Source organism: Erpetoichthys calabaricus, chromosome 8 (assembly GCF_900747795.2).
Source record: "Erpetoichthys calabaricus chromosome 8, fErpCal1.3, whole genome shotgun sequence".
Classification (NCBI taxonomy): Eukaryota; Metazoa; Chordata; class Cladistia; order Polypteriformes; family Polypteridae; genus Erpetoichthys; species Erpetoichthys calabaricus.
Window position 1 is genome coordinate 166,531,598 of NC_041401.2, and position 24,809 is coordinate 166,556,406.

Genomic DNA, 24,809 nt, shown 5'->3' on the forward strand with positions numbered 1-24,809 from the left:
GTAGGAAGTTCATAGCCCGTTTGAATAATGCCACGGCAGATAGTATCGATTTTGCTGACAAAGAATGATAGAAACTGGTCACATGAATGAACAATGCTATTTAATCCCATTGCAGAGTGAGGGTGAATGTCCGCATTAATTGAATTAAATAAGACCCTAGGATTCTTTGAGTGACGGGATACTAAATCGGCAAAAAAGTTTTGTTTTGTTATCTTAACTTCAGCCTGGAAATTGAAAAGAGAAGTCCTGAAAATCTGTTTAGAGACAATCAGTCCATCTTTTTTCCAATGCCGTTCAGCAGTTCGACAGGCACGGCGCAGTGATCGTGTATTTTCATTTAGCCAGGGAGCAGGTCTACTCTTATTACTGTGTATCTTGGGCGGAGCAATTGAGTCTAAAATCGTTTTACAGAAAGAGTTAAATTTTACGACAGAATCATCGATACCATTATTTTGGTCATAAAGACTAGAGAAAATGGTTTTAAAATCAGATATAACAGAAGAATTTAAAAAGAGCGAGCAGCGTGGAGGACAGCTATTTGTCGGGACATCAACAGTAATATTCAGATCCATCATTATAGAAAAGTGATCAGTAAAAGAAACATCACATAAATCAATATTATTCACTGAAATATCACGAGTAAGAACGAGATCAAGGGTGTGACCGAGAGAGTGGGTTGGCGTATTAATATGCTGTATAAAATCAAATGAGTTCAATAGTGATAAAAAGTCATTGACCAAAGGCTTCGATTGACAACAAACGTGAATGTTGAAATCACCAACAATAAATACTTTATCATGAGAGAGGGTGATATCAGCCAAGAGATCAGAGAATTCAGAGATGAAAGTATCATTAATTATAGGAGGTCTATAAACCACGGCATATATGTTAGTGATGTATGTAAAGCTTCTCTTATGGAAAAAATGTCACATTTTAGACTAGTGTAACTTTGGTTTGTCAAGGCTGAGCTTAATTCCACTCTCTTGTGCCCTTATTAGGTGCTGGGCAAGATGTGGGACGCAGCTGCATCTTGGTATCCATTGGGGGTAAAAATGTGATGCTGGATTGTGGAATGCATATGGGATTCAACGATGATGTACGTAAAGCATTACTTGTTTTAAGCAACAACAGATTGAAATAATTATCCCAAGTACATAGTAAAGTGTGTTTCAATCATTTTTTTATGCTTATATCTTGGACTTTTTTTTTTTTCCCAGTCTTTTTGTTTGTAAATATCATTGTATTTTATTTCAGGTTAGGTTGAGCTAGAGGTAAGCTTTATTTATCAAAGATTTGATTCTGTTGTCATTGTTTTTTTTTGTGATTAATTTCTTTTTTTTATTGATCCAGGGAATTTGACATAAACAAGGTAAATTGAAAAGGGGAAAACTGTATACCCCAAGAGACATTCTGTTCCTTCAAACATAAGCCACCCCCTCAAACTCCAGAGCCTCACAGTAGAGTTAAAATAAATGAATACAAATATAAAGAGGAAGACAATAATTTGGTAACAAAATCATCAGGAAAAATGCCAAATAACCCATAGGGATATCAATGGGAATCAAATAAAAAAATTAAGTTTTCATTTTTGAAAGTGAGGTAGACCAATTATATCAACGGATTCTAAAGATGTTCCAATCTTTTTATAAGATTGCCAAATGTGAAAAGAAATAACCATGGGAGAATTCCAACGAGAAAGAAGTAATTTAGCCGTCATACTGCCAAGACAGGGCATTGAGGTCATAGGTTAAAAAAAAGAAAGAAAGAAAGCAGGATTTTGGTTGTGGTAACCCTGGAAAAGAAAAAAGACATCATATTTTACAGTACAGTCCAGTACTGAGAGGACAGCCTTGTGATAAAACAGTGTGTTGATTATTTTGATTTCATATCAATTCTTTAATCACATCTTAATTATTCAAGGACATTCAAAATATGTTGTGGTCCTTGGGCTTTGCATTCTTCCTCCATCATTCATTACTATTTTCTTTCTGCTCTTTTTGACAAGGATTGCAGTAGCTCCTAGGACAGACAAGATATTTAATCACTATAGAGTGTCCTGGAGCCTCAGGGTTTTCTCCCAGTGGGCCATACATTGTGTACCTCCCATGGAAGACTCCCAGGAGGCATCCTAAATACATGTCAAAACTATATCAACTGGCTCATTTTGTTCCAGAAAAGGATAAGTTCTACAATAATTTCTTCCTGTACTGACAAGATCCTCACCCTTATGATCACATTTACCCTCACTCATAAAAAAGGACCCCAAGATATTTGAACTCTTGTATTTATACCCTTTTTAAAAAATGGGGACCATTAGACAACCAACCAGTGCCAAGACTCTGTACCCGTGCTGAAGATGCACAACACCCCAATGGTATCCAGTGCTTTCAACATTTCAGGTTGGTTCTTATCCCACCCTGTGTCCAAATTCAATTGTTAGGAGATAGAGAAAGGCCCCTTATAAGTATCTATTTTTGCAGCCGAGCTGAGCTCTATACAAAAGTATCAAAAAAGTAACTGAATTAAATGTCCCATTTTTGCAACAAGTAGCCAAAAAAAAAAAACAGCCCAATTGCTATCTCTCCCCACTCCCAGCACACACACCTGCATTTCTTTCTACTAGAAGAGCAGTCAGTTTCTCAAAACACAGAAAATGTTACTAATTCAGTATCATAAAGCTCAAGGTCGATTCCCATGGGAATCAAAAGCTCCTTGAAGCAGCAAACAGCCTGACTATACAGAAATTCTAAGGGCCTGTTTTACTTTGTAACTATGTAAAATACTCTGAATCCTGCTTGGCCTTTCAGCTTTCCCAGAATACACCTCACTCCTGTTCAGCATAACAGACCTTTCAGGCTTAGTCCTACCAACTACAATTTCAGTTGCAAAGGTTAAAGTATCTCCCATACAATCCTCAATGAGAATAACACTTGACATTCCCAAACATGCTTTTTCCACATATTGCATACATGATCATGCACAAGTCATACACATGGAGGTGCTGTTGAAAAACTGAGACTATAATATGAATAAAGCATTTGATGGCATCTATATTGAATTTTAAATATAAAAATACAAAAAAATTCTTTAAAATATAGTGTATTTTAAAATGTGTAGCCTTGGCATTTTCCACCAGTCACTTGTTGCATATCGGAAGAACTCATTAAGTTCTCACCACTAATCATACCCCTTTGTTTTAAAGGGTGAAATGCTGATTTGCTTGATCTTTTGAAATTTATCGTCTTTGTGCTGTTACAGTCCTACATATTTCACTGAAAGAAATAACATTCAGGTTGTGAATTTTACTGCCTCTGGACAATGTCAGTGGTCAGCACGTACTTCATACAAATCTTAGTATGTTTTTCTTCTCCCAAAGGACCACAGACACCAGGCAAAGCCATTCGAAACAAATCATGTCCAAAAACTAAAAAACAAGTTTGGGCATTCCTGGCATTAGTTTGGTGGTATACATGATTTATTCCAGATCTTTCGAATATGACTATACCCCCCCCCCTCCCCCCACCACACAAATTTGACATATAAATCCAAACCTAACTGCGGTGGGTTGGCACCCAGCCCAGGATTGGTTCCTGCCTTGTGCCCTGTGTTAGCTGGGATTGGCTCCAGCAGACCCCCGTGACCCTGTGTTTGGATTCAGCAGGTTGGAAAATGAATGGATGGATCCAAACCTAATCCAGTTAAATGGTCTCTAGAATGTGAGGTAGCATTCAGTTTATTAAGCAATTCTTTACATGCAACAATCCATTGTTACAATGCCCTAATATTCTTTTACATATTTTTGTTCTGACAGACTCTTCTGGTGGTGGTCTGACAAGTGTTCTTGTCAGAGAGAAGGGGAGTCATGACACCTCATATGTGAAATAAATTACCAAGTAGTGTGGTGGAAAGTAGGATTTTAGGGACCTTTAGATCTTGACTTGATGTTATTTTGGAGAATCTAGGTGAATAGGATGAACAAGCTTTTTGGACTGAATGGCCTGATCTTGTCACAATTGTTCTGTTCTCAAACTAATGTTCAGTTAATCTCTTTTGGATGTTTTCTAAGGTTGTGTAATGGATGTAATGCTGCTTAATTATTCTTATTTTGTCAAGCTGTATGGTCCACAGTCAATATTGTAATAAACTTAGATGCATTTAAGCCACTGTAACTCAAAAACATTTATCTTGTCTCAGTTTAATTGGATTAAACATAAAAAACCTTGATTGTTAAGTAGAACAAAGTTTAATTGTACTTGGTTTTCCCAGTACTCTGGTCTTTGCATTGAGTCATGATCTAAATCAAATATTTTTCCAGTGAGTGAATTGAGTGACACTTAAGACATATAGAATTGGAATCAGAAAGCATATCTGCTTCTTACAAGTTAATCCACTAACCACTACACTAAGGATGTGTAGAAATAATAATCCTTGACTACAAGCTTGAAGTTCATAAATGTTTTCTTTTGCTTTCTGATGTAGCATTGACTATTTATCAAATAGCTTCATTGTTAAGGCAATAAAGGATGCAGATAAAAATTATATGTAGTCATCAGAGTTGAACACATTGACAGAGACAGAACAGTCTGGGGCCTCTAGGAATGAGTCTTGCAGTTTATAGAACAAGAAACAGCAGCTGCTTGATGGCTCCTTTGGTGTAGCAAACTGACAGTGAGTTGTAAACAGAAGTATGAAGCACAGACAAAGGAGAAATCTGTTTTATCTTGTAAGCACTGTGTGGCTATTATAAATCAGTTGCTGTTTATTTTAAATGTTAATAAAATAGTAATCTGTTTAAACCAAAAATGGTATTGAAATAGAGTAGGGGCGGTCTCAATAAATAATAAATGTTTGAAGTTGCATTGTGTGGATAAAGAAGTTTGAGAAAATGCAGAATTGAATCACATAGTGCTGCTTCTTTGTGCGATTTGCACAGGTGAATTTTCTATTGTTGTTTAATAGTTTTGACTGGTAATTGAAAGAAGCCTGTGTGCAATCATGTTGTGATACTCATGTTTCATTGCAACTATTATTATATGAGGGAGGTAAAAAAGAAAAATTTAAAAAGCTTAAGTAAAGCCAGGTTGTCCAATTGTTTTTTCTGTTACTGTTACTTTTACCATTCGGTGCAGGTATCTGTAAGGTAAGAATTCAGAGCATAATAATATTATTATTATAGTATAATATTAGATAAGTGGAAAAGACAGTAAGTAAAACACAGTTCTTGAAACTTTCATGTGTAATATAACAGTATAAGGTGAAAAGATGTTTTATTATTTCCCAGCTTCTAATTTTTAATTTTACATTTCCAAGGGATGTATTCTATTATGCAGACAAAAATACATTTTCTTACATGAATCTTAATGTTTTTACAGCGTCGCTTCCCAGATTTTTCATATATTACTCAAAATGGAAGACTAACAGAATTTCTGGACTGTGTCATTGTCAGGTATCTGCTACTTTTAACTATTTGTCTTCAAACATAAAGCTTTGTTTAATTCTCCCAGCCTATCCATTATCGAATGCGTTTAATCCAGGGACCTATCCCAGCAATGTCAGTAACAAGTCAGGAAACCAATCCAAATGACGCGCTAGTCCCTTGCAAGTGTACATTCAAGTACACTCCTACACCCCCCCGTGTTTGACCAATTTAGTGTCACAAGTTGACATGGTTTTGAAATACAAGAGAAAAGACAGAGCACCCAAACAAAAACTCATGCAAGCACAGAGAATGTGCAAATTCAGCACAAGCAATGACCAGACCATATCTCCCCTCAGTCCCTCAAAATTGTCTTTTTGAACTGGAAGCACTGTCTTTTTAGAGAGATCTAAACATTTTGTCATCAAATTAAGTGTGACATAGATGAAACATTTAACACAATTAATCATTTTGCTTTACATTGCTGTTAATCTTTTTTTTTGTCCCTCTTCACTACCTGTAGTCATTTTCATCTGGACCATTGTGGTGCTTTACCCTATATGAGTGAGATGGTGGGATATGATGGTCCAATCTACATGACGCACCCCACAAAGGCAATCTGTCCTATCCTTTTGGAAGATTTCAGGAAGATAACAGTTGATAAGAAAGGAGAAACCAACTTCTTTACATCTCAAATGATAAAAGACTGCATGAAAAAAGTTACTGCAGTGAACCTACACCAGACTGTTCAGGTATTTTATAAATATGGTGTGATGGCTCCTGTTGATTGACAGAGAAGTCTATTGAGTAGAACTATAATAGTATAATTCAAACCCATTAAGGCAGGGTTGCCCAACCCCACTCCTGGCATTCCTGTTCCTTTTCATTTCAATAACTGTATTTATTAGCAAACATAAAAAGTTCTGCAGTTTAACAACAGTCTCTCCAGCATTGTAAAGCAAGGTGAAAAGGTCTAAAAGTAATTTAATATGGAATCTATTGAAAATCTGCACTTGTTACAGTTTTTAGTTCTTCTTATTTAACAACTTTATTTCAACACACATTCAGTCAGATATTTTTCCACACAGTTTAAAATCCTAACATGCAACCACTAAGTGAAAACCAAATTCTGTAAATGAAAGGGCTGATTCATGACTTTGACATGCAAAGCATAGTACAAGAAACCTACAGAAGTAACTGATTTGATGTAAAATAATTTGGTCATAGTCACTTCATTTGAACATAGGTTCAACTTGCTGTGTGTTCAACCCAGTTTTTGAGGCATTCATTTTAAATTAATTGTTACTAAGCATGGACATTGATCATCAATATTATATGTGTGAAAACTAATGTGACTTGACACTTCAAACTAAATGATATTGTTGAGTAATAGACCACATGTTGGTTGTTTATCCAAAAAATAAAGTTTTAAAAGTGCGTATTATCACTTTGAACTAAAAAGACTCATTTGCAGGGAGAAACTATTCACTTAAGAATACTTCAGAATAAATTCCTCCTAAAGGTTTTCCTTTTTTATGCATGGATAAATTATGTCAAAATCAGCCATCACTCATGGAAAATGTGAAATATAATACTGTTTTGGCTTAGTACTCAGGAACAAAGATATGAATGTCACTGAACTTTTCTCTCAATGTTTAAACTGGAAGAAGTACAAAAAAACTTCACTGGATACACATCCATTAACCAGAAGCAGGATATCATATTTATCTTTGCAGCACAGAGTAGCGTTATCCAAGAGAATATCATACTCTGTGTGCACAAGTGTTTAGTCCTTAAAGACCTTTAAAGAAAATGTTATGTTAAAAGGGCATATAATAAGTAAATACAGTACATTATTACTGTATCTGGTTTTGTATTTTGTGTAAAATACATTTATCAGAACAAATTACATCTTTAATTTTGTCAAGCATAGTATTTTTTTCTCCAAAGTAAATGATATTGTTGAGTAATAGACAACATATTGGTTGTTTGTTTTATTATTGAAACACTTGTGTCTCTTTTCAAATATTAATTCTAACAACGATTGAAGTCCTTTCTTTAATAAAGAAATCCCTTTTCTATGCTAAACCAATAATAACTTTTTAAAGATCATTTTTAATGAGTTTCATTAAAAGGTATCAAGTTTACAGTATCCTTCAGTAGATACCTCTTTATAGCAATCAAGTAATAACTACCTCAGGAACATCACTACTAATTAAAAGGTGCCTCCAGGGTGGAAAAAGGCAAAAACATGTCAGGATGATTTAATATATGGTGCATAGTAGTGAGGACAATGATCAGTGCAAATATGTTAGTAAATGGTGCAGCAACTTCATCATAGTGCATAAAACCAAAGTCAAACCACTTATCCACACATCTTACATTGTGTCTGTGTTTACTGATAAATATACAAATCTAAAAAGTCTTTGCTTTGGGAACTTTATTCTGTGTTGCAAGCACAGCTATAGGATAGTGTGAGAAACAGAATAAGAGATATAATGAAATTTACATAAACTCTACATTGGAGGTTTAAAATGATTTTAAATAGATTTGTAATGTGTTGCAGTTTTCCCCTAATAATACTAGGCAATACATGTGTTCTGATCTTGCATGTTCTGTGTGCTTAGAGGTGAAAGTGTACATTGTAAGAATAAATTAAAGCTGTAGATTTAGCTTAATTCAGCATTAGCTGCAATATTTAGAACAGCAAATGTGTTTTTTTTTTTCTTCATTTTCTTCTTGTTTACTATTGATAACGATTAATGCATATAAATTTCATAGTCCATTATCTAACTGGTTAACCATTGAAGGTAGTTGAGTGATGCCAATAAAAGATTCCTATCGTGAAATTTGAAATGGGTTTTTTTTTTACTGAACTGTTAAATACAAAAAAGAATACAAATCAAGAAAATTTTCTGTTTATAACAGAAATTACACAAGACTTGAAACATCAGACCCCTGATTTATTAGCTGAACTGCTGAGATTCATGCCATGAAAAAGTTATATGACATTGGCCCAGGAACATTTTCAAGTTTTATAATACATATTCAAGTGTGCTTATATTTAATACCAACTTAATGTTCTGTCTTATAATTATTTAGGGATGTAGCGATACTGTTATTTCTGTTGTTCAAAAAAATATTTTGCCAAAATGTGCTTGTAGGTACAGGCATAAGCTATCTAAAATGTATTATGTTAACACTTTTCCAGGTTGATGATGAGCTGGAAATTAAAGCCTACTATGCAGGCCATGTCCTCGGTGCTGCTATGTTCCAGATCAAAGTTGGAGCTGAATCTGTGGTGTACACTGTAAGTTGTTTGTGCGTTATGTAAAGATTTCAATGGGACAGTAAAATGACCATAAATAAAGTCAGGTTCGGTATGTGCAGTACAGAAGTACTTTAGTTTTCACCTATTTGTTGATAAATGTAAGTCTTCTTTTATAACTTTTTTTTTTTTTTTTTTTTTAAGGGTGATTACAACATGACCCCAGACAGACATTTAGGGTGAGTTTTTCAACATGACCATGTATTTTTAACATTTTGTTGGTATTCTCTAGAAATACTGGTTGTCATTGCATTCATAAACCAATAGTCACTGGGACACACAATAAAGCCTTGTTAGATATTAAACATGTTGTCTTCTTTGAATACTTGTTCACCCAAATATACAATATATCAATGGCCAGGATTTACTGAAATCTCAGTCCCAGCTGAATTATTTGCTAACTGGTGTTTATCTTCAATTCCTTGGAAGAAATTATTATGTATACCATGTCAAAATCGCTTACATTTGATTTTCTTTTCAGAAAGTCATATGATGATGCTGTAATTAAGCTCTTTTTGTTGACAGACCTTATATGTTGATACACTGTTCCTTATGCCATTCCATTCCAAGTTAAGCTTTTATTCAGCCTTGCTTAATCTTGTCTTCATCTGTATGCTTTGCATTGTTGTCAGAAATAGATAGTTGATTGTTTGTTTGTCTGTCTGCTTTTTTGTTTGGTATTATAACTTATTTTTCATTCTTGGCTGACACCGTTCTCTCTTACAACATCTAAGAAATACAATTGGTTACATTTCTTTTTATTTTTCCAATTGGAGCACGGGCCCATGAAGTGACTTGATTATGGTCACACTGTGTCAGTAGTGGGACTTGAACCACAAACAACAACCTCAGGGTTCTAATTTATCTGTCTGTTTAGATACTTCTATATGGAAGAACATAGTGGGAATTTTATAATGGGATCTATCTTAAAGGAACACATCCCTTAAAAATGCAGTTTGTAGTGAAGGCCAAGAGGAAAAAATAAATCAAATCTTTTTGTAAAGAAAGTAGAGAAAAAGGTTTTGGATATAATAGAAGCTAATAGTGATTAATGTAAACAATTTGAAAAATGTCCATTGAGAAAAAAAATAAAAAATCACGTTACTTTTGTTACATAATCCACATGTCAGTTATCCAGTTGTAAGCTTACAACATGCAAAACACACAAGCTTTTTTTTTTTTTGAGTAAAACAATGAATACATCCCATTGATCTTCCAAGGAAGTTGCACAGTGCTACTTGATAATTTTTTTCTGCCTTGATACTATTTAGTTGTGATTTCATGCTTGCCTTAGTGAGTTCCCCTTAATCTTACTAAATGGGACTAAGATTGTGACATTAAACAACGCTATGCAATAATTATTATTCTCCACAATCATGTTAACAGTAATCCTTTGACTACTTTGAGAATGTTTACACATTTTCATATCAAAATCACATTACAAACATCAGAATTTACTGATATAGCAGGATTTTTAATCTTGGTAATGTCCTTTAGTGGGCCAGTATTTTAAATGTAAAAGCACTTTGCAGTGATAGATTAATTAACTAGTAAAAGCTAAAGGCAGCAGAGCTAGCATGGTACTAGATGGTAATGATAAAACAACCCATATCGCCAACCCTTACCCTAGAATGGGATAGTTGATAAAAGTGGCTGAAATTTCTACTCAGGCGTTTTGGGCTCCATTTCCATGACTGGGTGAGAAGCTTGAAGTTGAGACACTGCTGTTTTAAATTAAGAGGAATCAGATGAAGTTGTTTGGGCAAACAGTGTGGATAGTCTGCATATCCACCACCATAGGCATAGCAGACACAGCCTGAGAGGATATCCATGAGCCAACATAGGGACGAAAAGGTTATATTACTGAATTAGCCTTAGAGCACCTAGCAGTTCCCCTGTAAAAAAAGAAGAGTAGATATAAGCAACAATAATGCAGAATCAAAACAGTGAACCACATTGATTAACAATGAAAATACCAGTTTTAGAAAGACTGTGGAGAAGGAGCAGTTCTCCCACCTGCCTGTTTACAGATCTTCATTCAGAGTGCTACACTGAATTTCTTTCTTTATCATCTATTTTTCTGCTTATACTGTTATAGTAATAGAGCAGTCTGTAAGGGTGTTTTTCCCTATTAATTTTATTTTGAACAAGTTGGAATCATGGCACAGCTACAGTTAATGAGGTTATTGTATAAGTGCTTCTGGAGACCAGAGTAAATGACTTGTAAGTTGAGTATTGTGGTTAGGAATATTTTTTTTTCAAAGCTGGAAATCTTTTATGCGTTAACCAAATTTTATTCATTTATTTCTGACATGTTTGTTTTAACTTCATTGTTGCCATTTTTGAGTCCAATCTTCCTCTAACCCCAATCTCAATAAAGCTTTCACAGGAAAACCATGGAAATTTGTTTTTAATATGTGATTCCCTAAACCACCAATGTGTTTTACTAATTTACTTTATGAAGTGCATTTCCTTAAGCAAACAAAGTGTAGTCTGCATACTTCCATTAATAATGCATATTTCCAAGTGCAGAGAAACAACCTATAAACTCTTTGTGACTCCAAGACCATAAGAACAAAAGGAACAATGAAATGGTGAATTATGTTGACAAAGTTAAGTGTTAATCTATAACTTATTTAATCTGTACTGATGAATTTTCTTTACATCTTTGTCATCTTTCAGAGCAGCATGGATTGATAAATGTCGTCCTGATATTGTGATTTCAGAGTCAACTTATGCTACTACAATCCGAGACTCCAAACGTTGCAGAGAAAGGGACTTCTTAAAAAAAGTTCATGAAACAGTAGAGCGAGGAGGAAAAGTAAGTAAAGTAGCAGTGTAGCATTATTGATTTCTTTATTACTTGTGTTTGTATTCCTACGGTTAAATAACCTTACTATTTAATGTGCTACGTTAAGTCTATCTGAGCTTCGGTGCATTTCTTGTACATTGATTGAAGTCCTAAAGTTCTATAGTTTTAGCACCGGATGAGATTTAGATGTAGAAAGTGATGCACAGTTTCAGCTTCTATAAAGTTAGAAACACTTTTCAGTTATTTTAATAAAATTAATTTATTTCTGTAGGTTCTGATCCCTGTTTTTGCCCTTGGAAGAGCCCAGGAACTTTGTATATTGTTAGAAACTTTTTGGTAAGTATGAACATTCAAGCTTTGTTTAGGGTGTCACAAATAATCACTAGCAATGTGCTTTGAAACCTGGTCAGCAAAGGTTTTAATGTGTTTATTGTAGTTCTTGACATGTTTGGCTCACTCTATTCCTAAACATAACCTTCATACAAGATCTTGACAAATCATATTTTATACAGTGAACTGAAAAAAATGCAAGTCTCCAAATGATTTTGTCACTTAAATTATTGTCCTCACCTTGTATTTTGATTATTTTGAATGATAAATTTTATTTGTAAATCAAACATTTTTTTTCACAGTGCTTCCCGAAAAAGAAGGTAAAATATACCATTAAAAAAATGAATTCTGAAAAGTGAAATTTCAACAATGGCTAAGTGGTTCGTCCCCACTTTGACACATGGTTGAAACACCTTTCGCACTTATTACAGCAATTAGCTTTTTGGATACATGTCTGTTAATTTTGCACAAAGTGAGTGAGAAAAAAATTGTCCATTCCTCTAAAAAAAAAAAATAATGTGTTAAAAGGTTAGTTGATGAGTGCCAGTTTTTAGGTCAGGACTGAAATACTCAAGAACATCAGGTTTCTTCATTGTTGTTTTGGTAGTGTGCTTTGGGTCATTGCTCTGACAAACACACTTCCCAGGATAAACATTCTAGCAGAGGAGAACAAGTCTTCCTCCAGGATTTGTCTGTATTGAGCAGAATTCCTCATCAGTCATGTCCAAATTGCCAGTTCCTTTGCATAAAAAGCATCCCCACAACATGATGCTGCTACCACCATATTTTACACTGGTGATGTTGCCTGGCTGATGTGCAGTGTTACATTTACACCATACATGCCGTTTAGTGTTCAAGCCAAAATGCTTCACTACAGTCTCATCAGACAACAAGACTTTTTGCAAATTCTTCACAAGCAAGGACTTGTTTTTTCAGCCTGTGTTGCTTTATTTTTATTTTTTTTTTTCCATTTTAGCAAATTGTTGAAAAGTTTCCTTTCTTTTGATTTGGCATGATATACATTTTATTTTGTGGATCAGCTGTAAAAAACATTTAATGTATTACAAGTTTACAGTCCGGGATGATAAACTATTGTTTTGGGGGCTGAATACTTTTTCAATCCACTGTATATTTTAAAAATATCTTTAGGTATCATCAATCAATCACTAAAGATGGCAGTTTGTTAACTTTGCAGGTTTTTGTTTGTTTCCAGCATTAAAGACTTAATGTAGCTCACTGACAAAAGTGCTGTTTATCCTAAAGCATAGTTGTGGAATTACCTTTTTACATTCTCTAATGGGTTGAGACTGGGTTGGAACATATCAGTCAAAGAGAGCAGGCACACACATGCTCAAATATTAAGACATTCTAAAATCCTTAAATTATTATGTTATAATGCAAACATTGGCTTTTTAACTTTCCACCAAAATATGGCAAAATGTTTGAATGTTATGTATTTTTCCATTGTTTTTCTTTGTCTATACGTTAATCAGATTACATTAAAAAAGATAACCATCTTTGTAACACTACATTGATCTGAGTGGCAATGTCTGTATTGAAATGAATAATTTCTAGTTTTACTCAGTGATTTACCCCAGATTTGTTTATTTCAGGGAACGGATGAATCTGAAGGCACCAATTTATTTTTCCACTGGACTAACTGAAAAAGCAAATCACTACTATAAGCTTTTTATCACCTGGACAAATCAGAAAATTCGTAAAACATTTGTTCAGAGAAACATGTTTGAGTTTAAGCATATTAAGCCATTTGACAGATCATATACAGATAATCCTGGACCTATGGTATGTTAACTTTTAGAGTTGCAACTTTACCTGATGCAGCATTTAAAAAATGAATACTCTGTTGATTCATCTTAAAGTATTTCAATTCCAAGTTACTGGAGTGGAGGTGAAAGCATAATGGTTTTCTGAGCCTCACTACCACTAGATGGCACTCACAAGCCATACATAGCTGCTGCACGCTCTACTTTTTCACCTTACTTTCCAGTTATGGGACTGATTTAAATTATATCTTTAAACTATGAGATAATGCTGAATTCATGGAAAGCATATTCATTGCCTGAAATAAACTGACTCAAAGTCCTATGTGATCAGGCATAAAACTGTTACACAAAATGTGCTTGATACACAAAGCTGCTGATGCGGTGTAATGAGTAACTTTTCAGTATTAATACAATTCAGTGTTTGTTGTTTTTTTTATGCCATTTAGTGTATAGCCTGTCTTAACATATTAGTTTGTTAAGTTGTGAAAAAAAAGATGAAGAAGAATATAATTTAAATATACCACCTACCTTCCAGTTTTCTCTGCACTCAGAAACCAGTTCTGCTGGCATTGCATAAAATACAAATATAATACTGTATTAGGTGCAGACAATGCTACAAAACTGCAAGTATGTAAATAAAATATAATTTATGCAAATGCATATTTATACATATTAAAATTTCAGCATAAGGCTTAAAAGTACCATCTGATGAATTTTAGGCAATAGCTTTTATATTTTTAATTCACCATTTCATCATTTGTTTTTTACTGTTGCTACTGAAAGAACTGCAGAACTCTTTTAAAATGTATCATTACTGCAGCATTAAAGGTGTATTTGATCCCTAAACTGCATATATTGCAATTTTGATTTTCTTTTTCTAAAATGTGGGGCATGAGGTTGTAGTGGGTAGCACTGTTGTACTCAGAGTATCAGAATCCAGGATTTCTTCTTCATTCCATTCATTTTGTATGGATTGTCCTCCTGTAACATTGCAAGACGTTTTGTTTAAGTTGACTGACATATTTAAATAAGCTCTATAGAAGGAGATGTCCCTTTACATCAGTGCTGCACAAGGTGTTTTGGACCAACGAATACTTTGTCAAAGTCAAACAAAGATACTGAAGACCACGTTTGGTCAACATTACAAGACTACCATTTGATTTTTTCTGGGAAGTTGTTTCAAAGTCACAGATATTAGTCAATGGTTCACAATAAAGACTAGAAGGTGGAATTAAAAGATTGCTGTTGCCAGGGATTGCCTCATGAGGTGGATATTCCTAATGAATTAAAAGATAAAAAGTCCCATATAGTGCAGAAGTTAGTTTGGACAGGAGAGAGAGAGACTGCAAATTTGAAGAAACATTCAAAGAGAGAAAAAGAAGGAATAAGAAAACAACAGTGTGGAAGTAAAAGATGTTATTTTATGCAAGACGTTCAGACAGGGCTCCTAGCAGTCAGTGTCTTAGTGCTGTTTTATGTGCTTTCTAAGAAAGATGACTTGTTTAGCCCACAGAGCACCAGTGGTCCATAGAACACACATTGACAACCACCATCTTAGGTGGAATGCTGTCCTTTCCAGGTTTGTTTCTTTCTTTGCAGGGATACACCCTGGCTTCCTATGTGACAATGAGTGTATTCAAGAAATTAATTAATTAATGATTACAGTAATTGCTAAATATTTAATTTCAAACAATTTTGCTTCCTGTAGGTAGTATTTGCTACTCCTGGCATGCTGCATGCTGGGCAGTCTCTACAGATCTTTAAGAAGTGGGCCGGCAATGATAAAAATATGGTATGTTTATTTTTCATTTTATAGTACAGTTTTAGGCTGAGTTGAAGTAAATAACTCAAGCATTTATATTATACTCATTAATTATGGTGCCAGAGTGACAACATGTTGTATGTTGATTAGCACATGCAAATAACAATTTAAGTGTACTTGGCACACGTCTTTTTCTTTTTACTTTATGTATGTTCTTTCATAATATTTCAGAATTAAAAAAGATCACTGTAAAAATGGAAAACTTTATTAAGAAATAAGAGTTTTGTATTTTGATAATAATTTCAAAGCAATTTTAATATGTCGTTTTTAACCTTTCTATTAACCGTTCAAAGCAAACAATTTTGACAAACTAGAATATAACAGTAATGTCATTGTCCTCCATTTCATCTTTAAAATGACAGAAGGTTTTCATTTCATTTCATATATAGTGCACTATATAATTTCTGAAGACTGCTTCAGCTTTTTTTTTTCAATTTGACAGAAACCTAGTTTACTATAAACTTTATTTTGTGTTTAATCTTTGAAAGAGCGTAGATCCAGTAAGATTTATGGCATTTTGTTTCTTCAGTTGTGCACATTGATATGAATCTGCTCTTTAATACCTCTTATTTTTGAAAATGAGAAAGATGAAATGTTACAAATGATACGCAAAAATGTGTGCATTTTGTTTCCTTTGCCAAAATCCATTTCTCTGGAAACATGGATGCATTACAGTTATACCTCTTTATATACCTAGAAATTCTGACATTCCTGAGCATTTTCTTGATTTCTTATGTCTTCATGCGACAGTGTCCCAGTCAGTCTGTGGACGCTTTATTAAGTTAGTTATGGTAGCACACTGGCTACAGTGGTGATTGGACAAGCTTTAACTAAGTGAGAAGTAATAAAATTATCTCCATTAATTTTCCAAGTCCTGTTTTCATCCTACCTATTAGGGCTGTCAAAAGTATTGAAATATCTTACAAGTATCAATTGTTAACATTTTAAAATTATTTCAATACTCATTTTTCATTATATTAATTCTACAGCCCACATTACGAATTCACTTCCAGTTTGCCATGGCCCAATTTGCAGCCCCGTTTCTGTCCACTCCCATGTGTTAATAAAATAGCAGTTTCAGCAGATGGCTAACCTCCTGGCTACTCCATGGATGAGACTGTGAACAATGGGAAACCAAGCCTTTTGTTATGTTGGGCCTCGCTTACGGAACAAGCTCCTGCAGTCTGTCCAAAGCTCTGTGACAGTGAAGAATTTAGTGACTTATTTGTTTCAATGTGCTTTTAATAACCTATAATAAGTAATATTTACTTCTGTTTTAATTTTGTTAAAATTTTCAATTGTATTTTTATATAGGTTTTAAATAGTAGTATTGTTTGTATTAATTGTTCTATTTATCTTGATTTGTAAAGCACCCAGGAATGACTTATTTTAGTGTGCTATAGATAGATAAAGTCTATTATTAATCTATTATTATGAAAGGATATCAACAATTGAGAGTTTGGCATAATATATTTCATGTACTTATATTTATTTTTAGGTCATTTTGCCAGGCTACTGTGTACAGGGTACTGTTGGATATAAAATATTAAATGGCCAAAGAAAACTTGAGATGGAAGGAAGGAACACAGTAAGTAAAGATAACTGATAATATCTCATTTGTATTGACATGTAATTAATGTAGATTGGGGGTTCTGCCCCCTGCTCGCTTCGCTCGCCAACCCCTGCGTCAGCTCTATGCGCTGGCCATTTTGTGGCTCTGCCACTTGCGTAAGGGGAAGCTGATGTACAATTTAAACAGATTATTTTCATGGGAATTGTTACATATGCATAATAGAACTGACTATTTTACATTACAGTGAGTAATTAACCATAGTAAAATGTAATAAATTATGGTTCATGTTGCGTTAGAGGTATTTGTTGCATTATATGTTTCATTCTGTTTGGCTTTGAAATTAACATGCAAATACTTTTTAAACTTATACTTTTACTGTAAAACTTCAGTAAAAACAATATTTTGAATTAACTTTTCGTCAATATCGCATTGAATTTTGATTCCATGTTTGGATTTACTCCATGACAACGGAACGTATAACTGCCCATGAGTGAATATTGTTTCTTTCTCTCTAATAAATAAACTGACTTTTTCGAATGTTTGTCTCTGTGATTTGTTAATTATCATAGCAAAACTATTCTAACTGGAAACTGTAAATATTTTAATACGAATGGGATATCAAGATCTCTTTTGGTGTCTAATGTTGTCCGCGGAATGTGTACTACATTACCTTTTATGTCACCTGTTAAAATTTTACATGTTTGAATCATTCGACCAATTTTCAGTACAACTAATCTTGTCCCATTGCATAGCCCATCACTCTGACATAAATTACGCAATAACAGTACGATGCATCCTTCTTCTGCACCATCACCACCAACTTTTTCAGCATAGTCTATTGATACACAATTAACCAATTTGCCCTGTAACCGATTGACAATTTTCGCATTAATTTGTTTGACTTCATCATTTCTCAGTGCTCCCACTGCTTTCTTAATCTCTAACCTGCTCTGCATGCGTATCGCACCAACGTTTTTGAAACTCTTTATGACGTTCTACTTTGACTTTTACTCTTTGTCTTTTATTTCTGACCCGCTTGGACCTGCTAGGTTTTCAGTTCCACTTGGTCCAGGCTGATTATTACTTTCCTTATTTTCTGAATTTGCACTTAAGATTATTATTGTTCTTTTTTGAACTCTTTTCTCTCTGATGCTTTTGGGCCTCTTTTCGAAGCACTGCCCTTTCTTCTTCGCTTAGTTGTTGATGTGTCATCTAGAACGTATAAAATTATTGTCCAGAAAAGGACTACAACGAAGGAAACAAAGAGATTGTATGTATAAAAATACTGCCCATTAAAGCTTAATTAAAGAATGAAGCTGAGGACTTTTCATAAACGACTTAAAAGGGGGAAAACATAAAAATTTATAAGAGCTGAGAGCGCAGGAAGTGTGTCTGACAAAAGCACTCACACGAATGAGAGGGGAGAGGACCGTGACCGTGGGCCATCAACCGGAAATGGTTGAGACCATCTTAAAAAAAATCTCTTAGCAATAATCTTGTCTCGTCTCAATATTTTCTTTTATAATAGATGTTTTGATTAGGAGGAAATGTAATATATAATAAATTAAACACACCGTTTTATATAGTCACATTCAAGAGCAATTAGTTATTTCCAGAGAATTGTTCTTAAGTTTGATTTCAATATATAGTACAGTTTGGCAATTCCAATAAATAAACACAATTTTTTTATTTCAATATTTATTGGATAGACTTTTGGGAGATTTGTAGTGCATTTCTGAAGCAGATCTGTGTAACAGTAATTTGTTATGAGACATTGTGGTAGACCCCAATTTTTTAATTTGGCAAAAGCTACAATAAATTCACATATTCAGTATAACTGTGGTTTGGGAGTGTTAATGTGTTAAAAAATACCAGACAGTTCTTGAACACCATGGACTGTATGTCTTCAATGCTATTGTAGCTGGCATCAAAATATAACCATTAAGTTATATTATTATTGCTCCATTTAGGACACAAATTAAATTAGTACAAAGGAATGTTTCTTTACATGAGAACCATAAGAGTAACTCAAATAATAGGCTCCAGCACCCAGTAATTGCTCTTTGCAGTCCATATACTTAGCTCCGGGAATAACTTGTATAAAGACCACAATAAATGCTGGTCAGTTGCAAACTGATCAAATTACAGTATGTTATATACAGAACTATATTTGAACTATAAATTATGATCAGGTTTAGTCCAGTTAAATGCTAAAATTTGGAAAAAAAAGTAAAAAGAAACAGGAGAGACATGTTGAAATGTTCACTGTTGCACATTTTGCTACATAATTATGAGAATATGGCATTATGTTAAGCAACAATTTAGTAAGAACAGTAGTAAGTATAAATAAGAATTTAGTTATTTTATTTGTTTTAAATTTTGAATGCTAAACATGCGACCCAGTAATGCATATGTATTTGATACACATGTAAAAAGAGATAGATGATTGATTTAATGACATTGCTGTGAATTTCATTATCTCGGTTAAAGCTCAGAGAAACGCCGGCCTAGATGTACCAATGACAATTGTAGTCTTAATTTGAGGAAACGGGGAAGAATAAACAACTTTTGAAGTGTACAGATACACTGGCAAAATATAGTGGACACTGAACTTAAAATAGTAAAACTTTACATAACCAACACTGTGACTTCTTTTTTCAGTCCAGAAAGGCAGTGTCTTTGTGATGACTCTGCAAAGTCTGATGCCAAAATCAAACAAAAACCATGGTGTTGTGTAGAAGTCAATAACATCTTTGTGTCTAACATTGTACTTAAAACTCTGATGTAATGTCATCCTTACCCTTTAGCTGGAGGTAAAAATGCAGGTGGAGTACATGTCATTCAGTGCTCATGCAGATGCCAAAGGGATAATGCAGCTCATTCGTATGGCTGAGCCACGAAATGTTCTTTTGGTCCATGGAGAAGCTAAGAAAATGGAATTTCTAAAACAGAAAATTGAACAAGAATTCAGTAAGTGCATTTTTATGTGAAGTTTATTTAAGAGGCTTAGCCAGATCTTTTGTACCTTTTCAATTGCAATTTGATGGATTTGCAGTCTTGATCAGTCCTACCATACAATAACAGGTAAGCTGAAGTCTGTATGTGAAATAAAATAAAGAATATGCACAGAATATCTAAAATAATGATGATGTGATTTTAATCATGATTCTGATTAATGGCAACTGCAACTTACTGTTTATACAGGGTATTTGGCTGTTCTGCATGTCTTGAAGTTCAGCGATTCTAAAAATGTCAATCATTCTTTACCTTATATAGTGGGGAAACCAGTGGATACTAGGAAGTGGCAAACAATGGATTTCAAGCTGTTAGGAGAAATATCCATACTTGAGGTTACAGTCATGAAGTCATGTCAGTTTCTTTAGAAATTGTCATGATGACAAGACTCCTGTGAAGGAGAAGGTTTTTAAAAATTCCGATTTGAATATTTACTTTATTTCGAATTCAAATTGATCACAAGCCATTCCAGTAACGTATAGTAAGAAACCAAAATCACTGATGCCACCAGAATTTAGTTTCGTTTTACTTCCTTTACCCGGTCTTTTCTAGGGTTCATTTTTGCTTTTAATGGCTTAATGAAATTCTGTACCAGAAAAAAGAATGTTAAAAACTGATGGCTGGTGCATTTTCTTTTAGATAATATTTTTATTTAATAACAGGAATATTTTCTTAGGTATAATACAGCATTTCATTAGTATAATGCAGTATTGTATTTGTTTTGTTATACTTATGTTTTCAATTTCTAGATATTAATTTGTACTTAGTAAATAATGTTATGTTTGTATTTATTTTACATTTCTTTAATATATTTACATTTTTTAACATGTTTATGGCTTTAGTAGCTGTGCTACCCGTCTAAGATGGGTTGAAATCTTTTATTTGATACATGGGATGTATACACACCTGATTCCTTTCCCTCACTGCGGCCTTTTCCTATTCAGATAGAGCCGTCTATTTTCGCCACTTCCTCTCGACGTCACTCATTTAACTAACCACACTTAAAGTCAAACTGTTTTGTTGGGAGGCTATGATCAGTACTGTATAAGCATGGTTTAGCAAATGTAGCCTAGTCGTGTTGGGGCTTTAGTTTAGATAGTCCGATTTTTGAAGTGTGCAGTGATGTATTGTTATTTTTGCTCATTCATTGCCAACTACTTCAACTTATTAGTCATTAGCATTACAGCAATAAACTTTATTTACATGGCTCAAGTGGGTGCAAGAAAGATGCTACCATGCTTGCTGTGGCCAGGCATATAATGTTGGGCAACAGAATAGGTGGATAAGACCTGTTTTTTGTTTTTTTTTTTCTTTAAGCCCATATTTGGCATTTGTATTATTTTTTTTTGATTATTTGACCCTTGTTCTAAATGTTTTGGCTATTTTTACATTTTTTCTTCCTAACCCTAGCAACTGGACAGATACACAGATGCCCAGACACTTCTCCTTTTATTAAGGCAAATAAGCTGATTTCTGACCATCTAACAATTCCTCTTTGTTGAACATATTCAGCATTAACAATTTTCAATGCACCATCTACTGTACTCTTATCTTGTAATGTATGTAATAATACAATGCATTTAATTTTTCATTCCAATGGATGGCACAAACAAACGAGTACCGCTTTTATGATTCCTGTAGCAAATGACACAGCAACCAGTGAACACACAGATGCACAGACACACAAACACTTATCCTTTTATTAATGTAGACAAGGGGGCTCCGCCCCCTGCTCGCTTCGCTCTTCTACCCCCGGCGTTTTGAACCCATGCCTGCTTTGCTTCCGCAGTTTCAGACGCACGTTGTAGGCGCCTGCGTTGTTTTGAACCCGTGCTTGCCTTGCTTCCGCGGTTTGAGACGCGCGTTGTAGGCGTCTACATTCATCGTATCTGTCCATGCGGGCTCGTTGTTGTAGCTGTGTTAGTTGTTGAGCTGTTTGGTTTTGGAGCCGAGACAGTTTTGCTTCCACGGTTTCAGACACGCTTCCGTACTATCTCGGGTTTGATTTGTGAACCTTTGTGGACTCCGTAGTCTGTCCCGTTTCACTCTGGGGCGGGTTGCTGACTCCTCTTGTCTTGCTATGTCTCCTGCATCCATGGGCATGTACCTGCTTCTATATTACTTCTCTCCCGTTTCACTCTGGGGCGGGGGGCTTTGTGTGGCGCCTGCGCACTATGTCTCCTGCGTCCATGGGCATGTATCTGCTTCCATATCCGGTTTACCATTCTCAGTTAGTAATATGGATGAGAACTGTATTAAGGGCACACTAAATACAATGCACTTTTTTTCTCCTGAAGTTTGTGTTGCTTTATGCACAGTTTTAAAGAGACTTTCACAGTGCATAACACCTATAATTATTTTGGTATTGTTAAAGATTCAAACCAAATTTTTTCTAAATACCAGGTCACAATTATTATTAAATAGACAGTACATGTAAATGTTGTTTTCTTCCCTTAGGATTTTATTTAGTAGCAAAGATTATAATGTTTGGTGGGATTTAGAATCTTACATGTGATATATACCTGTATCTATGCAGAATTTTGCTTAAAATACCAGGAGCGCACACACACTCCATTTTTCCCTTAAAAGAATAAGTTGTTGAGAAACATGAAACTCCCTGCTTATACAGTACAAATTACAACAGGGGTGTCAAACTCAATTTTACAGAAGGCGAAAAGTACGCTTTATATGCCCAACGCAGGCTGGTATTAATCAACAAACAACTACTACCGTATATTCTTTACAAACAATATACACAGGTACCTCTGTGATCATCACAATCATATAATCATGTCTCTGTTAAACTGTTTTTCCTCTTTATGAACTGCTCTCGTCTTGGACATTGCAGTGTTTTAGAAAAAACTGAAATTAACATTGACTGAATAAATTTAGTCAGTGCATAAAATCAAGTGAGAGCGGCAGTCTGGATGCATTTCAGAATTTGTAGCTAAAGCCAAGTGCTTCTGTTCACATTTACTTTAACACGGGTCATGATCAGATGCCACTAGACCACATTAAAAATGAGTGTAAACATGCTGGTGATGGATCACACAGGCCACATTTGGAGATGGACAGTAATCACACTTAACATGAGTGGAAATGTAAATGTGTCTGCTATTCCATATAATAATTGAAGTCTGTAGAAAATTCAGAAGAATTGTAAAGTATGGTGGCAATAGTCAGGTAAGCTGCTGAAGGTTGACCAGCCCAGATATCTGCACAACTTTAAAAACTGACTGCAGTTGCTGCAGTCCAGCAACCATCTACTTCTTAAGACTGCTGAAACACTAAAGTCATTAATGCAAGTGTGGCAGGTCACCTTCTTTTTATTCTGCTGTAGTCCAGTTGCTTCCACGCAGGTGGCACAAGTGCTTTGAGAAGGGTGGAGACTCCATTGAGAAATTACATTATCAGTTTTGTTAAGGTTCCTTCCATTTTCTAATAAATGCTGTTTTCTAACTGTAGCTTGACTCCCCCTCGTATAAACAAAACCAAGGTGCTATTCACAGGAAGCAGACCAAAATTGCCTGTGGAAAGAGAGAGCGAGAGGGAGGGAGTCAGCAGTTTTGAATAACCTAAGGTGGGCACCGTACATATTGGTTGTTATCAAGATGGCCCACCAACATCTTTTCTCCCTTAGACATCCAAAGAAAGTCTAGAAGGCTCCATCTGTGCTTACCAGATTCTGTAGTTGCATATTATGCCGGTTTTATTTAATTTTATTGATTTTATATATCACATTACAGTGTGTAAGATGCAGTTTAAACACGTTAATCAATACTACATTCCAAATATTTGTTTCATATTAGATCAGTCTAATCACCTGTTTGCTGCTTTAACTAATGATGTAGTGTTGATTGTATGGCGGTGTATTCATTGTCCGTTATTTATAATGATCACTATTGTGGGAGACATTTGTGTGAAAATAACCTTGAACTTAAATTTTGACAGCAGTTAACATTTGGCCATTTTAACCATAAAGTTGTATATTTTGCTATAAAAACCTGGATAGTGTTAACTAGAAGCAATAAAAAAGTAATCATTATTCTAGGGCTTGATTCTTTATGAGGATGCTTTCTATGTTTATTTCCTTCATCTGTGATATGTTGTTTATAAGAAATAATATAAAATGAACAGAAAGAGAGAGAGACAACCACCACTTCTAGGTAAAGTTAAAATACATATACTAAACTGAGCTTTGCAGCTTTCACTCTGTTCACTGTTAATTTAATATGTTCAAATTTAACAGGTGTTAACTGTTACATGCCGGCCAATGGAGAAACAACAACGATAACTACCAACCCAAACATCCCTGTTGATATTTCATTGAGTTTGCTGAAAAGGGAGTCCGTGCCTGGTATGCTACTTTGTTGTTTTATTAAACATCAGCATCATGGTTGTATATATGTACAGTATATTCTCTCATATAGAACTGTGTATAGTGAATGCCAACATATTAGTTCTGGTAAAACGTAACATTGAAGATCTAAAAAAGTCTTTAAATATGCATTTACTCCTTCTATTGCTAAATGTGGTAGATCTGCATTATCAGTGGGCAAAACCTAGGACCAAGTATTATGATAATATGGTTCTTAAACTTCATGAAGCCTCTAAGAGGAGAGGTGTGTGACATAATGATTTCTGCTTTCTTGTTTCATAGTAATACTGCCTGATCCATCAAAATGATGGAAATAGTTAAACCACTTCACAGGAAAACTTTTAATATTTC

General features: G+C 34.5%; 1 protein-coding gene across 1 annotated transcript in view; it reads left to right on the plus strand.

Moving 5' to 3' along the window:
* Window positions 1-24,809, plus strand: part of ints11 (integrator complex subunit 11) — a 43,600-nt gene that overhangs the window by 6,717 nt on the left and 12,074 nt on the right. The window contains exons 2-13 of the mRNA XM_028807737.2: window positions 999-1,096; window positions 5,373-5,446; window positions 5,940-6,168; window positions 8,628-8,726; window positions 8,889-8,923; window positions 11,427-11,565; window positions 11,828-11,892; window positions 13,500-13,689; window positions 15,379-15,462; window positions 16,991-17,080; window positions 19,873-20,035; window positions 24,330-24,437. Of these exons, the coding sequence (XP_028663570.1) occupies window positions 999-1,096; window positions 5,373-5,446; window positions 5,940-6,168; window positions 8,628-8,726; window positions 8,889-8,923; window positions 11,427-11,565; window positions 11,828-11,892; window positions 13,500-13,689; window positions 15,379-15,462; window positions 16,991-17,080; window positions 19,873-20,035; window positions 24,330-24,437 (1,374 nt within the window). The remainder of the gene's footprint in view (window positions 1-998; window positions 1,097-5,372; window positions 5,447-5,939; window positions 6,169-8,627; window positions 8,727-8,888; window positions 8,924-11,426; window positions 11,566-11,827; window positions 11,893-13,499; window positions 13,690-15,378; window positions 15,463-16,990; window positions 17,081-19,872; window positions 20,036-24,329; window positions 24,438-24,809) is intronic.